The 21,649-nt window shown below is 45.3% G+C and overlaps 1 protein-coding gene across 4 annotated transcripts in view; it reads right to left on the bottom strand.

Moving 5' to 3' along the window:
- Positions 1-21,649, bottom strand: part of pcdh19 (protocadherin 19) — a 67,421-nt gene that overhangs the window by 6,184 nt on the left and 39,588 nt on the right. For 2 of the 4 annotated variants that reach the window (XM_083785809.1, XM_083785811.1), the window contains exon 4: positions 20,128-20,300. In XM_083785809.1, the coding sequence (XP_083641935.1) occupies positions 20,128-20,300 (173 nt within the window). Of the gene's footprint in view, positions 1-20,127; positions 20,314-21,649 lie in introns of all 4 variants that reach the window. The other 2 variants (XM_083785808.1, XM_083785810.1) reach the window with 1 other exon arrangement.

Raw genomic sequence — 21,649 nt, 5'->3', positions numbered from 1 at the left:
TATGCTCTATAGTAAGATGCCCATGTGTATGGAGAGAATCCCGTTTACCCATTTTTTAGGAGTGTATGATGGAGCAATTTGGCTGGAAATGATATTGTTATGAAAGCCAAGATCCATTAACACAGACACATCCTGTCTCCTCTTGGAGCTCCACAAACAGCAGATGTCACTGTCAAAGACCCCCAAAAAATAGCTGAGCAAAAACTGTGATAGAAGGAAAAATGACAGTCTTTCAGTCCCGACAAAGCAGCATCTCTCCCTACATCCCAAGGAAGGAACACAATGTAACGCTAAGAGATGAACCAATTAAATGGCTTCTGCAGCACTGCTGAGGTCTGTAACTGAAAAAGCACCGAGCAGGGCACCTCCTGCTGTGAAGGTCTATCCAAAGTCACCAGGAAAATAAGCTTGCCAATCAGTAGTAGGAGCAGATTTAAAGTACGGTACAGAACACTATGTCACTGGGAATATTTCCTATCTAGGATTTAATACCTATTAATTACTAAAGGAGCCCCGTCGGGAGGCAGAAGCTGGCTGCGTTTTTCAGTGTTCCATATTTGAAATTGAAATAACTTTTGGTGGCTGAAAAAAAGAAGAAGAAAATCCCTTCAAGTCCCTCAGCAAATGCTTTGCTTTAATTTTGAATCATGGTTCAAAGACATGGGAAGGCAGTGGGGAGCATTTTGAATATGTATGGACTGTTACAACACGGCATTGGCAAATCATAAATATTGCCACTTCAAAAAGAAAATACTTCAGAACTCTCCTGATACTTAGCCATGTTTTGCCAGTTGTTGTTACCTGGAATAACATCAGTTTGCATCAGCAAGGGAGAGAAAGGCCACATGTCCCCCTCATTGCAGCCTCCTGTGCTGCAATCTACCAGCGGCTGACTCCATTCCCCTATTCTCACTCAATCATGAAGGCATCGGAACTTTAAGTCACAGCAGACAGGGCTCCAGCATGGCGCTCTCTGACGCTGACACACTCGTTGCTCAATTTACCCTTGCGTGCCGTTTATAATGATTCCTCCATGCCATACACCTGGAGGTGCTATTTGTTTGCTGCTAGCTGGGAGAGAAGGGCTGTATTCATTAGAACAGACAACTCCACTGCAAACTCTGCGCTTCCATCAGAGATTTTGCGACCCGCTTGGCAGCCATTGAAGCTGTCCTTGGAAAACTAAGGCTGTTTTCCCTCCAAAAGCACTGCTGAAAAGCCTCCAGGTCAAAGACAATGATGTAATCCTATAAAAGGGGTGGGAGGAAACAGTCAATGTGGTCGCTTACACTAAAGATGGCATGGATTAGATGACCAGGGACTTTTGATTTGATGCCAAATACAAATTCAGGTGACACACTCTCATTTTCTCTTGGATTGTTTAATTTCAGCCACAGGGCTATTGGGACTTTGAGTATGACACAATTCAGTCAGTTTAGCTTCACAGCGTGATGAGTCCTAAAAAATGAATTTGGAGCAGAAGCATTGTACGGTAAAGAATGTATACTACTGTTGAGCTGGTCCTATTGGTTTCTTTACTTTCTTACTACAATAACACCAAATAATGGTGATACTTATAGAACATACATTTGTTCAATCACCATAAAAATATCCTCCTGCCAGTTGATCAAACGCGGAATTTAAACCCAGAAAAACTTTGCTTGTGAATGCTGCCAGTTTTCCACAACAGCGCTGCTGTTGCTATTCTGCCCCACATCCAAGAATCTTTAGACAATGCCATCCTATGTGGATTCCCGGGACGAGAACTGGAATCGCCTCTGTCGAATGAACGGACAAGTCTGACATTTTCATTTAGTCTCTTTCCGTTTGCTGCATGAGTGCCACTGTGGCCGGCTGCGTAATGAGAATGAGTGGAATGGGGCTGGAGTCCCTCTGACCCGTCTTAAGGACAGACTGCCGTCATGTCTGCAGGGCATCAGTCTGCATTTGCCACTACAATGCTCTCTGACAGTGGAATGGCTGTTTTAATAATTGCTCTTATATTAATTTTCCATCCTGGCAGCCACGTGGCAAATTATCAAGATTACATCTAAATTGTCACGACAGTCTCTCGATAGAGCCTCTGATGCGTCTGACAGCGGAACCGCAGGGGGTAAGTGGAATCTCTTCCTATTTATGGGAGCACCTGTCGAATAAAGGGATGGACTTTTTGTCTGTACAGCCGGTTGGTGATGTGGCTCGGAAATCCACGTCCGAGGCCTCTCTTTGAGGCTGAGGTCTGCTCGAGGCCTCGATTAGCCGGGCCGCGGCTGATCCAAACTGAGAATGGAGCTTAGTCTGCCATAACTAGAGGATAGTTCTGTGGCCCGACTAAGGCTGAAGGCTGGCCAGGCTGCCTTCTACACTACTCACCAGGGAGAGTCCAAGCGCTGCTGTCATGCTAGCCAGCCAATTCAGTCTGTGGGCCATAAATCAGCCTGGAGGCCTGGCTCCTGAGGGAGCGGCAAGATGGAGTGTGATGGTCTTGTTTTTACAAACAGTAGAGGGGCACCCTTACTGCGCCACGCCAGGCCATTATTCTCGGCACAGCACTGAGTCCTCTCTCTCTCTCTCCCCGCAGCATCTGTTTCAGTCACATCAACCCTCTCTGCACATGCGCTCCCTCCATACATACATCCCTCGCAGCTCCCCTTGCGAGCCCGCAATCTTCCTCCCTCCCCAACTCTGCCCCTGCTTTCATCTCATCAGTATCACTGCCTCGCATACATCAGCTTAATTAAATAAATCTGTCACCCAAAAATCCCTGCCTCTATTTTCTGTCTATCTGACCCGCTAGACTTCAAGTCAAATATTAATTATTGAGGAAATTGGACTCGCTGGGTGGCCTTGTTAAGACTGTCATATGGAGCTCATGTGACCCCAGTTCCATTTATGAGCATTACTGTACCAGTCAATTTATCAGCACGGCATTCACTATCTAGTCCACTGAGCATTGCTGAGTGTCTGACAGTGCATCACTTCCCACAAACCTGCCTGTTTTCTTCTCTAAAGGTAACACAAAGTGACAATGTTAACTTACTGTACGGTACTGTATATCTACATTCAGTGGCACAAACAAAAAGTTACCACTTTCACTCTGCTGCCACTTTGCTCTTATTCTTACTTCATACCGGTGGGTTTGGTTCAACCAAGTATTGCTTTCCTTAATTATTTTGAAAGCCGGCACTTAATTGCGTCAGTTTCCTTTCACGCCTCTTCCCTACTTCTGCCTCCCCTCACTATCTTTTGGCCCATCAACCTCTGTGCGTGCATTCGGTAGCAGCTCCTGGTATAAAGAATGCATTTCCAAACTGGTGTTGACAAACAATGCACTAGCTTCTAAATTGGTACAAACAGCATCTGCTTAACAGCTGTGTAACTGCGGCAGGAGAAGAGAAAAAAAAGCAATCGCTATGGTGTTTTATAAATCACTTTGTCATTGCAGTGCGCTGTTTCGTGCAAAGGCAGAGGCGCTAGCCAATGGACTGCTTGATGTAGTGGTAACGAGGCAAGCCTGTTGTCACAATGACATACGCGGGTGGGCTGGTTTCAGTGCCCTGGCAACTAATTCTATTTTGCCTGAAAGGTGTCTCTCCACACCCCGCTATACTGTGGCTCTATTCTTACCAGCAATGGCAGCTAGAGGTCACAGTGCCTAAGCAAGGGCTCTATAAATGTCATCGCAGGCCCCGGAGAACTTATCCTTGGCCCCGCACCATTACATATGGAGATATGGAAAGCTCCGAGGGGCACGTTTCAAAGTGATCATGACTGATCTGGTGTGATCTGTAGGTTTCCTGGACAAGCCAGTGCAATAATTTATGTGGTGGCTTTCACACGTTACATTGAGCCTGAGGCTTCCTCCACAGTCGCGCTGAACTGGATTTAACCCAGGCAGACATGCATGAAGAGTTAAGCCAGACTGGGTGGAAAGGAAGGTATAAAGATAAGTTCCTTGGAGAGGGAACAATACCAATATGGCACACTGTGTATACCGTATATCAACAAACCGCTAGGATGCCAAGCCATATTTGCGTTCAGTCAAACCAGTGTAGTGGAGTATTGATAGAAATAACAGGACAGGGTGCTGTCCAGTTACCCTTCTCATCAACCACTTAACCCTTTTACTGCTGCCATTTATTGAGAAATTAGGACCTAATTCATGCCAGCATTTTTTTAATTTGAGCTCTTATTTTGAAAAGCCACATTTTGCCTCAACCGGAAGTGAGCTTATCCCTGCCAGCTTTACGTTGCCAAGACAACCTTTGTTTACATGATCGAAAAATGCCGGTACATTTTTGCACTCCACAACGTCGGCTCGTGCCGTCAAAGAAACGCTGTTTTGACCAAAAATGCCATCTGGGACAAGGAATAGGAGATACAGGCGATTGAAAGAAACGGATAGAATGGATTCTTATGGCGACGGTGAATTAATATGAACGATCCAGTGCAGTGCTAACAACAGTGCTAGCTAACCGGCTAACGTGAGTAGCATTATGGCTTGATCAATCATATGCACTAATAAAGGGCAATTGCCGAAGGGCTTCGGCAATGGCAGCAAGCGTTAATATCAAATTAATGCTTCAATTGCCGAAGGGCTTCGGCAATGGCAGGAAGACGGTTAAACACTATGTACTTCATTGACCGGGGTTCCCCAGGGGGTTGTATAGCATGGGATCACTTTTTGCCCTCTTCGCAGAAAATAGGAGGTCACAACCATAGACTGTAAAAAATATGGACAAAGCGTTCCCCGGGTCTAACATGAACGTAAAATGAAGCCTGTCAGTCCTTGAATTGTACATCGCCATCTTTCTAGATCCGTTTGGGCCCATTGGCTGGCCCAGACAACGAGGCGGGACTTCCCCCCTTCTTCTTAGTTGGTTTTTATTTTGACTCGAGTGGGTGGGGAATCCCGATCATAGACTGTAACGGTAGCCACGCCCCTCAGAACATACGCAACTTTATGGTCATTTTTTAAATAAATGGGACCATCATTTTCCAAAAAGAATATTATGACATTAGAAATGAGACTTTAAACTAGTGACTGGAAGCAGAAAGTATTCATGACCATGTTTATTAAGGTAATACAGTCTAGGTGAAGTTGGGCCGAAATACATGGACTTCTATGGGGCTATGGGGTTTTTTTGGGCCCAATGACAGCGCCACAACAGCCCATTATATGAACTTTCAGGAAATCCTGATTTCCTTGTGGCTTCACAAAATATCTGTCTGACTGCCCCCCTGGTCACAACGCATCGTATTATATCTGGTATATCTAACTGATGACTCCCTCATCTTAAGCCATTATATGTTTTTATTTTTAGGAATAAGACTTGCATTTCCTTTGAAAAAAATGTAGTCATGATTTTTAACAGTTCAATAATTAAGTGAGAAACAGAGCATCTTACGTCAGCTTTTTCCCCCCTGTAGAGTGCCTTGGTATGTCTTTCTTTTATTTTTGTCTCCACCAGGCCGAAGGCATGGGGAGAAAGTATGTTTTGCACTCCGTCCGTCCGTCTGTGTGTGTCCCTCCGTCCGTTACGAGCTAATTAATCTCCGGCACCGTTGGCCCGATCCATGCCAAGTTTAGCACACACACTCCCTAGATGCCAACGATGAACCTCTGCTCCAAATTTTCCTGAATGGCCTGTTATAGCGCCACCAGGAGGCCGACTTTGTAAAACACATTTTTTGCTATTACTCCTCCAGATGTTTTCCAAAAATCCCGCAAATCGTTACACAGTATCTCTATAGTCATGTACTCAAGACGGAAGTTTGCAGGACTGGCCCGTTTTGAACGAAAAGCCTCAATTCATGAACGCAGCATGCAGAATATATCCCACCCTTTTCACATTGGCCTGTTATAGTGCCACCAACAGTGGATTTTTGCAAAACACATTTTTGGAACAAAATGCCCCAAATCATCCAATTGCCATCAAAGGCATAAGAAGAACAAATGGCACCCTTTTCACATTGGCCTATTATAGCGCCACCAGGAGGCCACAACCTGACCTGCTCTGGTGGAGACCTGTGCCCCAAGGGGCACTTTGTTCTAGTTTTGACTCATTCTGTAAAGTATACCAGGCAGAGGGTGCAGTGTGCATATTAAGCACCATATTTCCTGTCTCTGTACTATGGGCCTTTGGAACAAAAAGTAGTACACCCAGTAGGCTACATCTCTGAAAGACAGAAGGTAGGATGGAAGCTGACCATGAATACCTTTGTATATTAAGGAGCACCAGTGTATCATGTAGGTCTATGGTTGCGGCAGTGAGTAAGGACTTTACAGTTTGTAATGAGCCGTCTAAAGACACTGTACAGAGCGATGTACATGTACTGTAGGCCTATGTCTTCCTGAAAAGGTTGGTTGCAAAAGAGAGATTCTTCATCTCAATGGGTTTTTTTCTTTCCTGAAATAAATCCGTTTATTCTTGCTGTCGGATGGAAACCTTGTATGTCCAAAATGTTCATTTTTTCCATTATTTTAAAATCATTTTTGAAACATTGAAAATAGCCGATCTACAAGCTCACATGTCGCTATGCATTGCGTTGTGAGCTTGTAGATAGTACTTTTGTGTGACCTTTGGTGAAGTAGGTCATTCATTTCACAAAAAGTTGAAATATGGAGATACAAGGTTTCTTCCTGTTAGCAACGTTATGTTAAATTATTCTGATTTGTCATTAGAGGATGCTCATTACTGCCAAAATTCCCTGCATAATGGATGACCTCAAATTGAAAGCGGTCTCTATTGCTTAGCGTATACCAGTTCTGCACTCTCCCGAAGGTCAGCATGTCAGACCATTGGGGGTCCCAGTTGCAGGCCTGCCCACTCCTCCATGCCAGCCAGCCCGCCCGCCCGCCCGTCCGCCGATCTTTGTCTGCTTGGCTTGCTTCCTCTGCCATGCATCTGCAGAGGACATTTTTAAATACACTGGAACAAATGCTTAATTTCTGTGTTTAAGCTTGACCGAGCTAGCGAGCTAATTTGCTCCTAAACCCTTGAGTCTGAGAGGAACGAGGGGAACAGAAACAGACAGTAAATTGCATTCGCGAGTGGGGTGGAAAGCTATTGAGGGATGGGGGAGGGGCTTGGGGGAACAGGCTGTGGTACTTGATGAGGTGATCAGGGAGAAGCACATTGCTGAGGCTTTCTCTAGAGTCCAACAATAGTATTGAATCTACCAATGGGATAGAGATGGGGTTCATTGTAGTAAATCAGGACTATTTGAGATATGCTCGTCTAAGTCAGTGGTTTTAAAAGTAAAGAAAAATAAAAGGAAAATCATAAAATAAATAATCATATAAATAAATGTTATGATTTTCCTTTTCTTTTTTGTATTAATTTTAATTAATGAATTACTTAATTCATATCAATTCAAATTAATTTCAAATGAATATTGTGATTTTTGTCAACATTATTGTCTCACTGTGACATGCAAGCTTGTAGATCCAAGTCATAACTGCAGAAGAATAAGAGTACACATGCAGCATCAAACTTGAAGACATTTCAGTGGGATTCCAGATGAGTGTACTCAATATGCAATGTCTGTATGTAGGTATAGGATTCCTCCCTATATAGGAATTGTTTGCAATTAAAGAAACACAACTGTAGTCTTGTATGTCATACTTGCTCTGCAGAAACCATACAACTAAAGATGTTTCACCAGTGTGATTATTTCTGTCAGCCAAAGCCATGTTTTTCCCCCCACACAATACTCTCACAAAACATGACCAATCATGGTCGTGGGAAATGGATTTGCGATTGAACACGCTTTTGAACAGCCTACACAATCTGCCTCGGTCCACAGGAGGAAATCACGCCACTCTCGCAGCCATAAAGAGCTCATATTGTTCCCTTTCCCCGCCAAGTGTCGGTTCATCATATTCAGTGGAAACAAACACAATGCCCACCTGAGCATCGCCCAGCCTGAGCTGGACAAATCAATGTGTCTTGGTCCAAACAGCTGGGTCCGGCGCACCAGAGCAGCCTACTTCCTCTCTCTCTGGGAGCTGGAAGGCTGCCTCAGAAAGAGCATCCTTACATAATTAATGTAATGTGCCTTCTCATTCAGTCATGTTCGCTCTGTGTCAGCGAGGACTATGTGTCTTATATTCCATTTCATCTCCGTGGCGCAGGCACCAGCATTCACTCTACCATTTCTTTATCTCTTTTCCCTCAGATTTCCTTCCATCCAAGTCTTTTTTTCTTCCGTCCTTCCTTTCCTATAATAATTTAATAAACAACCTCTATAAGTAGGCCGTAGGCAGCCCGCTGAGTGTGGTGTACTAGTGTCTATATAAGAGCTATGGTTTAGCTGTGCAGGCAGAAACCTATAAGAAGGGTGTATTAGGAGAGGCCCCATTTTCTCAGTAGGATTTGATGGGTGAGCCTTACTCATTCTCACTGACCCTCACAGACAGTGTCATGGAAATCGCAGACAGTGTGGCAAAATCCTTTAGCTACATTGGACAGAGGAAAAGCCAATAGACAATAGAGTGGCATACATTTTTGCCATGTTGCAGGCATTTGGGAGCAGCGCTGCTGATTCTGTCCCAAGATTTTCTGTTATTGTTGGTGCGGAGAGGCGATAGTACTTAATATCAAGCAGTGAGAAGGCCGTGTCCGTTATATTCCTTTAGCCATCCACCCACCACTGCTGTGCTAAAGAGAGGATTGTCAGCGGTGAGCCAATCCAGGGGAAGTGTTGCTATCTAAGACATGCAGACAGAAGTGGAGGTGGGAGAGCGAGCGGGAGAAAAGAGAAGGAACTAATTGGCACATCTTTTCCGATTTGAGGAACATGACTATGTAGCATACTTGAGGATGATGGCATGGTTCTGACAGTGGCAGTAATTGCATTCCCCGGGTCCTGTGCCCACTCGCGATACCATGCTGGTCTGTAACGTGAAAAATCCTGCATCTAGGTGCAGTAGAGTGGAAGTGACAGGTGTTAGAGATCCAATTCCCCCCCACTCCTCTCGATCCCCGGATTCCCTTTTCCCTCTAGAGACAGCTGTGGATCAACCTGCCCGCTGCTGAAGCGAGACGCCGGGCCCGACACTCAGATGCAAGACCATGCTGCAGAGAGGATGAAGGGTCACAGCCAGGCTGCACACCAGCACCCCCAGCGCACGCGCACACACACTCGCACACGCACACACACAGTCGAAGTGAGAGAATAACAAGATTTGGAGTATAGAGTAAGGGATTGTGTGCAAGAGAAGACCCAGACTCGTCCTGTAGGCCAGGGAACCTGTCATCCAAACTAATAGCCATGTGGCAGTAAATCAAATCAGACGTCTATTGTGAGTGCTCTAAAGGATCTGTTGTTGTGAACTTGTGAGTGCTGCAACATATGAGACTGCTGTTTGCTAAGATACTTATCCATTTGGCCGCCAGGATTAATTAATCTATTTATCGCGCATTGCCAATGTTTTATCGCGCGCAACCCTTATTTTGAAGAGCCAAATATCCGTAACCGGATGTTACAATGACACAATGCTGTGTGTGGTGTCTTGACCGGTTGTTGTTCTCTCGGTCGGTGGTGAAAAAACCCGACCGCGAGTATCACAGCGCCTGCTGTTTTCACCAGAAACGACATTCATTGCGCCGATTAGGAGATACAGGCCATTGAAAGTGGATGTGCGCGGATCTTCAAAATGGCCGCAGCCACTGTCCCACTTTGACTGTTATGCTAATGAGAAGCAGCTATCGATACGATCCGATCAAAACATGGATTAAAGAATATAAACCCTGGAAAACGTAGGCTACGGTTCTGGCAGGCTACACGACTAATTTAATCCTACGGTTACTACGGTTCTGGCGGGCTCCATGTTATTTGGCCTTATAGGATGCCTAGGATTCCTGTTTTATCATGTTTTGTTTCTGTTCATGCAGAGGTACACAAGAGTTGTTTTAACAGAAACCCTATATAGTCAATAGACCTTTAGCTAAGCCCCTCCCAAAACTGCTATGGTCCAATCACACCTAAGCATAACATGGGTTAGACAAACCTCTCCACCAATAGTTTTCCTATATGATTTTAGTATTATTATTATCATCATCATTATTTATTATCACTATTATTAGTATTTTGTAAGGTATTTAATTGCTGTTGCTACTGGTCTTGATGTAGTGTTTTGTGTAGAAAAATGTTTAATGTGTAAAGTCCATGATATTTACATTGGAATGAATGAGCCCGGCTAGAAAGTGTCCAACCCATGGGGAGAGGGCTTAGCTAAAGGTCTATTGACCCGAGTCCCCCACGGGCCTATAGTTTTTTGGCTGTACCCAACTTTTTTCCCTCTAATCTATTTGCAGGAAACAGCAGATCTACAAGCTACAATATGGTATAGGCTTGTAGATCAGCTATTTGTACCGCAAGTTCGCCTGTGTTTTGAGCGAATGTTGGACCTTTACGACGTTGGGGTTAATGTGGCTAATAATGTGCTGTGTCCCGCCCGGACCCCCTATGGGGTTAATGTGGCTAATAATGTGCTGTGTCCCGCCCGGACCCCCTATGGTGGTTCCTGTGTGATGGAGGCCAGTAGCCTGTCTGGACATAATGCTCTCCCCTATACACTGTGCATGCAGCCTCAACTTTAATGGGGGAGTGCACAGGAACAGGCACATCATTAAAAAGAGCCATTCTGAAGCTTTCCTGTCTGCCATTAAACTTAACAGCCGACCTCTCCCATTACCTTTTTATTCTCCCTGTTAAAGGGGTATAGGGGGACAGTGGGGGCTGAAAAATCTCAATTGGCTGGCGGACTATATCAATTGATTGAATTTCATCCCCAAAACAAGATGGATTGTGGAGTAGAGGGGGGAAAAAAGAAAAAAAGCTTATCTGCATTCCCATGGTGCACTGGGAGTTTCTTTCTTCCTTTGTCTTCTTTCATCGTGAAATACATTGGGTAAACAAATTGTGCAGCTTCTGTGAGACTGTGACAGTGGAAACCACAGATACCTCATGGTCAAGTGGGGGGCAGGCAGTAAGGGTCTACAAACATACCGCACACACACACATAGACGCACGCACGCACACACACACACACCGTCTCTCGCTCTTTCTCTCTCTGCCCATCTCTCTGTTGCAGCAGCATCTCTCATCGATACTGTGTTTCTACTTGCTAGCATCCGCAGACTGCTTTCCTGTAGACAGACCTGCACAAAATGTTGAATTACAACACAGTGAGCTCATCCGGACAAGGTCTTACAGGGGACGGCACGCGGACACCGATGGTAATCGGTGAAGGAAATATGACATTGATAGTGAAGGCAAGGACGACTTCCCCTCGACCTGTGCACTCGAATAAAATAAATAAAATAATAAAGATTCCAAAGAACATCGCCTTCCCAGCTTTATGTTTTTATAAGCCTCGGCTGAGCACAATGTTTCTGCAAGGGGGGAAAAAAAGGGCTGCATTTGGAATGAGCAAAAGCCGTTCCCGCTGAATATGCATCGGGGAAGCAAGATATGGAAATGCTGTGTGCCCCAAGGTAGTAACCTTTTGTTGCCATCCTTATTGCGAGAGGTAGGACAACATGGCTTCAATGACACGATATTCCACCCAGGCTTTTAATGTTTTGAGGATACAGGAGAGATATGCAAGATATAAAAAAACAAAAGCAGGATAGAGGAGACAAGAATGGTGGCGGAGACATTAAGCATAAAAGAGGACGAGGATCTTATGTGGATTAAAGAGAGCGAGGTCTACCTTGTTTCCCACAGTAAGGAAGTGATAGGGGTTAAAGAAGAAATGCACGCTGCTGCATTGAACCAGAGTCCCCCACCCCACCCTGTGTGTCTTCCTCTCTCTCTCTCTCTGTTGCCCCAGCTGCAGTGATAAATGTCTCTTTGTATTCCGGACAGAAAACTGTGGGCTTACAATGTACTTGTCAGACGACAGCTGATTTTCCCCTTAAACAGAGCAAAGTATATTCTTAATCTCTCCATTCGCAGAGGGGAAAGATAAAACGAGTGCCTCCTCCAAAGACACATTATTCCCAGAACAGACAGCCCCCCCCCCCCCTCCATTCACCACACGTTCATCCGATGTGCTCGTGTGCAGGTGCTTTGGTGTGTGTGCAACTATTACCCATATACAATGTATGACATGTGCTGCTGCATATTCGTTCCAATATATCACAGCGTCCTTAACGCCCTACAGTATAACAATGGTTCCACTATGAGGGTCTCCTAAATGGGAGTGGAATGCGGCAGCTAATGGAGTTGATTATAGCTATCTGGGTTGTTGGGCCGGCTGCCAGACTCTAGCCCTGCCTAGAGGGAGCACAGGCCGCCTGGTGTCTGATATACCCTGGGATCCCTGTAATACAAGCCTTGCTTTGGAAGTCACCCTGCTACTATTCTGCATGCTTACAGCCACACATTGAGTCCCAGTCAAGTTAGCCCTTTGTATAAGCGCAGTGGCCCGTCGCTTATGGTAACACGGCGAGGTGTCGGCCAATGATCACACGCCATTTCCAAATTGCCTCCCTGTCGCAACGCGGGCAAGGTCATAAGCACTGGGGCTACCATTACCATAGGTCATGGCATTATGAAGGCAAGGCATGGACCTCGCCTCTGGAGAGAGGGGGGCCCCGGCCGGGTCATCAGCGCGAAGCCAAGTTCTGGATTCCCTAGGTTGTCGCTTTTGAGTACAGATGATGTAGCTGCGGCGGCCCCGCCCTGCAGAGCCCCCTATGGTTACGCCCAGAGCGAAAGCTGTGTGTTGGGATGGAGCAGAGGTGGTGGCCCGCGCCGTGACCTCTGAGGACTGTGACACAACAGTCTGGATGAGGAGAAATGGCTGCCCGCTGTGGGCTTCGCAGACGAGGAGCGGAATCAATCAGAACCACAATAGGCTGGCAGACTGGAGACAATGCAATGGGCGTGCTACTAGGATTTCACTGTTTCCCCCCTCTGGCCACAGTCTCTCCCTCCCGCGCCATCTCTCGTCTTTCCCTATCCGACTCTCATTACCGTTCCTTCTCTTATTAACCTTTAAATACACACACGTACACATGCATGCACACACGCAAACAGAATGTCACTAATTCAGCTGCGCTATATCCTCTCGTGCACAAACTTGGTCTCCACTAACTTTAGCATATTACCTGTGCTTAATCTCCCTCCCTCTGTCTGGGATCATCCTCATCCCCATGTTTTCCCATCTGCCGTCGATTGGAGCCTGGCTTGGCTAGGTGTTCAACAAACAATTGTGATTCACTCGGTTTCTGAGGAGATTATTAACACACCTTGCATGCCACAGCATCATGAATAAGCAATGGAGATCCGGAGCCCTATTTTCCCTCTCTGCCTCTCTCTTGGTTTGTGTCTCTCTCTCTTTCTCTCTCTCTCACGCTCTGTCTCGCTTTCTCACTCCCGGGCGCGCCGTGAACTGAATGCCAGGATTGTCTAGAAAATGAGCTGTCAGTTGAGGGCCTGCAATGAGATACATCAGACTCATTGCAAAACCCTAGAAAATAATGAACCATTCGCATTTCTTTCAATGATATGTTCAATACGCTATCCATGACAAGTGCAGAGAGATAACCAGTCCCCTCTCAAGCTGATTAAATACACTGGGTGTATTGAGGAGGGCTTTGGCAGAATGTGAGTTCAGGGGATGCCATTATGGTATTATGGTATTATGTTGGGAGTCATAGGACTACAGATGAAGTCCCTTCTGTGTGTGTGTGTGTGTGTGTGTGTGTGTGTGTGTGTGTGTGTGTGTGTGTGTGTTCCATGCGTATTGTATCTCTCTGTTTGTGCATGTGTGCACTTCTATGTAATTGTGCCTGAGGCAGTGCTCATGATGAAATTCAATGGAAAAGCCAAACAGTCCTGTAACTGGCATTTACTCATCCCGCTGTGCGATTAAATGTACCGTACGAGGGAGGACTTGACGGGCAGAAACCTTGTATGTTTCATCGTTTTTATGATCTTTCATGAATTAAACTACATGGCGTTATAAATTCATATTTTATACTTCGTCACATGGCAGTTTCACACAAAATAAGTTAAAATAGAAGATCTACAAGCTCACAACGCATTGCGAGCTTGTATGTAGATTGTCTATTTTCGTAAGAAAAGATGACAAATGTTTACAAATTGTCGCGTAATGACATCCCCAAAACAGGGACACCGGGTTGAAAGTGGTTAGTGGTTAAATGTTTTACCAATAAAAAGTATTAACCGGAGCTTGTGACTAAATAATTATTACGGTGGATTCATTTCCTTAAAAGTAACAGTTTTGTACCAGTTTTCCGCCCCACTGTGATGATATGACTTTGATAAATATAGAGCAGCTTGCTTTTTGAGTGACGTTTGGGTCCTAATCTTTAATGATAGGCCCTTAGCCAAAATGACCAAACTAGAGCATTATCACCGCGGGGCTACTTTCATTCTGTGAGAGTCTTCACTTCAGATATATTTCTAGGAACTCTCTGCGCCAGATTATTGAATTTGCAAATGTTCAGCTAAAGAAGAGAAGATGAGCACAGGTCAACACAGCTTGAAATTACATTTTACTTCTATATATTCTCTCCTGTATAATTCATAGGCACAGTTTGCATTTTGGTAGTTCATGATAAATATCCATCACAGATCGTGTGTGTGTGTGTGTGTGTGTGTGTGTGTGTGTGTGTGTGTGTGTGTGTGTGTGTGTGTGTGTGTGTGTGTGTGTGTGTGCATACAGTGGCGTGGCACCGCATCGTTCTTAATACTCGTGTTGCATCGAGCCGTTTGTCATTGTCAGCCATTTTGCCTCCACAGGTTACACATTAGATTTGGCAAAAAGAAAATGGATGGTCCTGGTATAATGTTTGTATGTTAATCTCATCGTACACTGATCGTGCATTGTAGCCAACCAGAGGCCCAAGTACAGAGGTTTGATTGATGTGTAATTCACTCACATGTGTGAGTCCTCTCTCTGCTGCGCTCAGTGGGTTAGGAAAGAGACACACTCCTACCTGTCAGACAGATCATTTCCTCTCTAGCTTTTTTATTTTCTCTCTCTCCCAGACTGCTTACTCTGAACTCACCTCTCCATGTGTCTGTCTCGCTCTCGCGCGCGTGCACACACACTGGTTGTCAGCACGGCCCCATTCCTGTTGCTGTCCTGATTCTGACACCTTTCAGCGTTTTCATTAGTAGATCACAGAACTGCAAACTGGAGATGTTGCCATGCTAAATTTAGGGTGAGTTTTCAGCATAAACACAAGGTGCTGTGACTCTTTTCTTCAATTCAATGCGGGTGAGGAGAGGAGTAACTGCTTGACTGGCACAAGGTCGAGAGATGTGGCTTGGAATGGAAATATGTTTGCAGTCAGTAGATGGGGAGACAAAAAGAACGAGAAAGATGGAGTGGGAAAGGAAAGCAGCAAGACGGAGAGACTCAAAATCAATTAGGAGCGGTGAGACCCTGTGGATCCTGAAATGGAGGAACGGAGAGATATGTTGCCCGCAGAGGGGCTTCCATTCCTGGACTCATGCTTCAGGAACACGCCCACAGGGAGAGACCAGATAGATGAGAGATATCCTCTCGGGTGGAGGTTATGGAATATGTCAGGAATGAAAGAGCCTTGTTCCTTGCTCTGGCTAATTGAGCAGTCGTTGTGTCCCTCCGAGTGTAATAGGCCGCGGGGAAGATATGTCTTTTTTCTTTTCTTCGACAAAAACACGCTTGCGCTGCCCCGTAAATATTACCCAAAACGAGACACCGAACCGCAAAGCCCACAAAATGGAAGCCGCAAGAAGAGATGACTTAAGATTCTACCTACTGTACTACACTCTCTTTCTTTGCAGAGACAACTTCAGTGATATAACAATACACACATCTTGAGCCTGGAAAAGCGTGGCTCATCCAACATCTGTGAGGAGTTAAGTGTGAGGGCTACGACAATCAAAGGCATTAGAGAAAAATAGCAGATTTAGCTCTCTTTTGTCACCAGGCCTCCTCAAAGCCGGCTCCCTTCCTTCTCCCATGATAACAATGGACTTCTAGAGCCAAAGCTAGCATGTCATACATTTTCAACCAAATCCCCTCCACTTCATGGACATGCCTATGAAGATGAAGCTTGAGAATTAATTTTGTGCAGGCACTGCTTCTCTATAGACTATAGCTACAGTGATATCATCCGTTTTTACTGTATTGAGATAAGAAGGAGCAATTACATGTTAAAAGATAGCCCCTGATTTGTAGATTCTAAGAGATGTAGCATAATTTGCTCTTAGATAGCCTACTGTTCCTCATCTAATCGATTGTGTGTTTTCAAAGCAAGCACCAGCCCATCGTCAGACAGGTTTCAGCAGAGCGGCCATTCATTCACTCCAGTTTCTATAGTCTGTAACACTGTTGGTTCCAAAGCACGGCTTTGAAAAGTTTCCTCGCTGGCAGATAGTGCAGATGTAACGGCCTGCATTGTCAAAGCTGTTCGCTGAAGGAGAGAGAATATTGCATACAGTACAGGGAATGGACAAAAGACGGTAATAATAAAGTGCTCAAAGGATGCAGAGAAGAGGGAAGCGTGCTCATTGTGCCATGGAAGCCACATTCATGTGAGGAGATGAGATTCTGTACATGCAAAGATTCCCACTCGACGTCTGCCCAGCCGGTGGGAGGTAGCTGGTCTTTGTGTAGAGGTGACGGGGGTGTCCCCCTTTTGTAAATGGCACCTTTAAACACAGCACTGAGAAAAGTAAACATCTGCGCTTAAGGAGCCTTGGAGTTTAACCCTGCCTCATCATCAAACCCCCCCCCCCCGCCTCATCCTCCTCTGCATTTATAAACACAAGAGAACAGAACAATAAAAGCACAAAGAGCACGTTTCTTTTGTGTCTGTGCCTTGTGTTGTTGTTGTCCTTTGGCAATTGCAGACTCTGAACTCTGCTTTAGCTGCCAAGAGAGGCAAACTGCGTGCACCAGAGTTATTCCCAGCAGACAGCTAAGCAGCAGGGTGTGTTTAGTGAACGTGCCTATTTGTTTTCTGAACCATTCCCTCCACTCACTCAACAGAACTACCGGTCGGTGTCCATTTATTTATGTCAATTAAGACAGACGAGCTCAGAGTGAAAACCGTGCCTTCGCGTCACTGTAACCGCCGCCGTGGGTCTCATGTTCTACGAGCCTCAGAGATTGGTGCCTCTGTACCCGGGTCAGTCAGCGCAGTGGAATGTGTAACAGGAATAAGGAGGCTAATGTCCTCTTGGGGGGGATGAGGGGGGTAATAGAAGAGATAGAAGAGAGACGCCAAATCTGTCAACCATGGCACACCATCATACAATTTAACTATGTAATTAGACCGCTGAGATGGTAATGGAGGGACAATTCCATTTGCCATGTCATTACGTTTCTGCGTGTACACAGATCCTTGGTCAGTTCATTTTATAATTATGCTCTCATCATTCTGCTACCTCAATGCAGCCCCTCGCCATTTTTTAACCCAGGCCTGACGTCGAAATTGAAAAAAAAAAGTTTCTAAATCATGACAATTTTCGGAAAGATTTGAGGCACATTTTAAAGATTTTTCAAAAATAGCAGACCTACAAGTTCATAGCGCGCCACTTGGTGGTGCGCTATGAGCTTGTAGATCTGCTATTTTTCAATAGCTAAATTATAACAATGTTTAAAACACCAAAAGGGGTTCCCGCCCAAAATGGGTTAAGGCAAAGAGACTCTAGCGGAGCCATTTTCTTCAGTGCTCACTGCCCCTTTTTCTGACATGGAGGGGTAAACTGTCTCTTTTGTGGCCAGAACGACTTCTTGGAGAAGACTGCAATACACACACAAAAATATATAAAACCCACAAATTCCAGCCTTCCAATTGCAATTCCAAACAGATATTTCTGTCCTTATCTATTCCCTCTGGTCAAAAGACTGCGTAGCACTGAAAGAAAATAGCCTCTTGTTGTGTTTACTAGCACTGCATTGTGTTACGCATTCAGGAGGCGCACATCCATTTGGCTGAAACAGATATAATCATCCCGAACGTTAATGAAAAAAGAGCGGCCTCCGAGAGCTCTCTCCACTTGTAATATTGCTCATGTACATCTCGTATAATTGTCTCCAATAATGAGATTGTAGCAGTAGAGGTCCTCTCGGGACGTGTTTATTTTTTTTCCCTTTTTGTTAAGCGACACAGGAATATTGTGAAATAAGCTTGTGAAATAATGGCAGCCCGGCACCAAATAGTTAGCAAACTCACGTATCATTGTTCATTACTGTCTGACACCACTGGGGAGAGCCCCGTGTGTGAGCCGATGGAGGAGAGCCCTGTGTGTGTGAGCCCATTCCAACCGTAATCCATTTCCAGACTGTTAGCCACTGTGTGTTTATCTCCCATCCCAGTCATCACAAAACCAACCACGAGGCACGTCCATTCATGCAATCAGCCTTGCTTTCAATCCTAATAGAGATGTGTTGCCAAATTTTGCGAGACAAACGGGCAACCAGGTCTAGGAAAACAAGCCCAAAAGAAGCGACAAGGCACTTTAAACACAAAAGGTCCTTGACATAACAAAGGAGAACCACTGGCCCAAAGCAACTACACTTTAGATGAAAGAAGAACACAACATGCAAGCAACCTTACAGAACCTTAAAGCAACCTTACAGAAAAACCACCCTAAAGTCGCTTATAATAAGCAGACATGGCAACACTGATGGAGATGAAGGACAAAATGGAAGTTCTGTAAATTCAATACTCAATACCAGTCACGCAACACAAAAGCCAAATAGCCACAAGGCTTTGGGTTAAATGCCTGGTTGATTAAATGTACCAGAGCAACTGCATGGGTCAGAGGATCTGGAGCTAACAAGTATCCTTTACAGCTCCTTCAGCTAAGCCCACACACACACTTCACAATGAGCTGATGAGAACAGACCAGATAATAATAATAATACTAAACTAACATCCATGTGAATTATTTCATTGTGCATTTACAGCAAGTGTGATTTATTTTCCTTCTGTGTCTTGCACCCATAAAGGTTTTTTCCCTCTCTTTTCTTTTTCTCAGAGGAGTGAGAAAATAGAACACTCTACACAACTTGCGTTCATAAAGCGGAACACGGTGAAAACAGAAGCACAATTATTGGTTATCTCGGAGAAAGAGAGGGATTATCATTAAGGAGCCATTCATATTTTTAGTAGGTATATTACGCTTAATTATTGTTGTCACTTCCAGTGGTTGTGAACGGTGATGAAATGCTCATAGTTTTCCACACACTGACTCTTGTGCTCTATTGCACACTCAGAGCTCTCGTGTGTTTAGTCTTCCCTTTGAGCTGAGTAAATATCCTCAGGTGCAAACTATTGTACCTCTAGACCGCTCTATCCCTTCTCCCTCTGTCTAAACTGTGAATGACTGTTAATGCATGTGCAAATGGGTATGTATTGGCAAATACCTTGTCACATTTTTCAGTTGAAGATCAATCTTTTTGCGACATGCTTCATTCGACAATGTATAATTCGGGCTCTCTCGCTCTAATTCCCTTTTTCACTCTGTCTTTCTGACCTGGCTACTCTGGAATGTTGACTGGCAGTAGTTAAGGACGAACAGAACCCTTTACACGGACTCCTGGCAGAAACAGCCTTTCTTGACCGGCAAGTCAGAAATGAAACATCAACGTTAATTCTCCGCAAACTGATCCCACTGAATAATGGAGGAGGGCACATGGAGACATGTAAGATTACGTCCAACTCTCCCACCTTTGTCAGACTATAATTGCTGCCATTCAAGCGTGCCTGAGGCCAGGGCACCCCTCAAGAAGCAGACATGGCCACTATAACTGTCAACACTGATAGCCGAGCACCATATCAAAGGCTAGTAGCGTTGGCCGGGAGAGATCCTGCACATTAGCCACCCTCGGTGGGACATCAAAGACGGAGACGGCATCCCAAAACACGGCACATCTTGAGTCTTATCCGGCAATAGGATATAATGCACCGTAAATGATGCTCATAGATAGGTAGTCTAGCACACGCACACACACGCGCACATGCACAGACATATCTTGAAACTGAGGTAATAGACTCATAATAATGAGGCTCTTTCAGTTCCATAAAAACACAGGCACACACGAGCACGCACACACACACACACACACACACGTTTTCTTACCCTGGTCAGGCAGCTGGCAGACGTTGGGGGGGACAGTCATATTCAGCACGTCGTTGACAGCCGTGTCCACATAGTGGCCTCTCTGGACGTCGTGTTCGCTGTCTGTCTGGTCGCTCTCCTCGTGGCCGCTGTCCTTCAGACTGTTCCCCTCCAGGTCCTTGAACGTTGACGTGCTACATGGGGGCCAGGAGGGGGAAGAGAGACGAGATTTTGATTAACTGTCACATCACCTTTTTTCTCTCGCACTTGGTCGCCGCCGTCGGCGGCACGGGCCCTGCAGACACTGGCGACGTCGTGGCGCGAGCTGTCAGCCCCCCCCCCCCCCCCCCCCCCCGCGTCCTCTCTGTCCTTTCACGCGGCTCCGCTTCATGTCTCTTAAAGCATTGACAGCCGATGATGAATAATCCGTTTTGTGTATTACAACTTACTTAGTAGTACCTAACCTTACAGTAGTGTACAGTACTACATTCTGGACTAGTTGGCACTGCTGCACCAACATTTCACTGCACGACACGCATACTTATGAGCAAATATCTCATGAATCTCCCGCGCCATTTTTGAGATGCTGCCCTGCAGGAGGCTAGCGTGTGTATGTGTGTGTTTCCAGAGCTAAACTCGTAAACTGCTGGACTGATCAGCACAAATATTTTTTTTTACAAAATCGTGCACGCGTCCGTCCGTCCCCATATAGGCCAGGCCCATGTTCGCCATTTTGCATTTCCTACTACTACTACAGATTTTGTCAAAATCTCATGTGATCACGACAGTTGTCAGATTCTTTCTGATACAATTCCGATTAGCCATGATTGACTGGTTAGGTTTGCTGGCCATCTCCCATTCTCCAATTCTCCCAGTTTTTGAAAGTGTCAAGGTTTTTTTTTCCCCCCTCTTATTTTTCTTTTCTTTCTAACTTAAGAAATAGCATGGCAGCTGCAGGCTGTTTGAAACAGGGACTTTTGGGATGGAGGCGCTGACTTCAAGGCCATCAGTAAACAAACAGACACTCACTACAATCAAACAAATGCTGGCAGTAGTCAGGAATTCCTGGAATGAAGATGGATGTAGGAAATGCTGGAAGCATACAAACTGAGCATCTGTCTTGTTTGTAGTCTCATAGTCAATAAAGAGGGTGTGTGTGTGTGGGGGGGGGGGGGCACACAATCAACAGCTGCACAGTATGAGCGTGATTTCCCCTAATTTAATTTCCACCCCACTGGAACAAGCATCACTTTGCAAACAACACTAAAGATGGGTGAATAAAGGAACATGTGGCCTTGCATAGAGAGTGCATGTAGAGAGAATATAGTGGAGGAGGAGAAGCTGTGAAGGAGAATAGGAGAGTTGGAACATTTGGAGGACAGTGCAATTCCTTAGCTCCAGTACAGCCCCTCCACGTTCTTGCACTTTGGGCCAGCGTGGGAGAGCGGGCTGGGTAATGATGGCCTGATGTTATCGCTGTAATTGCACCTGTCCCAGGCCTATAGGCTCACCGGCTCCTGGGGGATTTCTTTGTAGTGTGTTG

This window comes from Protomyctophum parallelum (genome assembly GCF_964188405.1).
Source record: "Protomyctophum parallelum genome assembly, chromosome: 16".
Taxonomy (NCBI): domain Eukaryota; kingdom Metazoa; phylum Chordata; class Actinopteri; order Myctophiformes; family Myctophidae; genus Protomyctophum; species Protomyctophum parallelum.
This window is presented reverse-complemented; position numbering and strand designations above follow the sequence as displayed.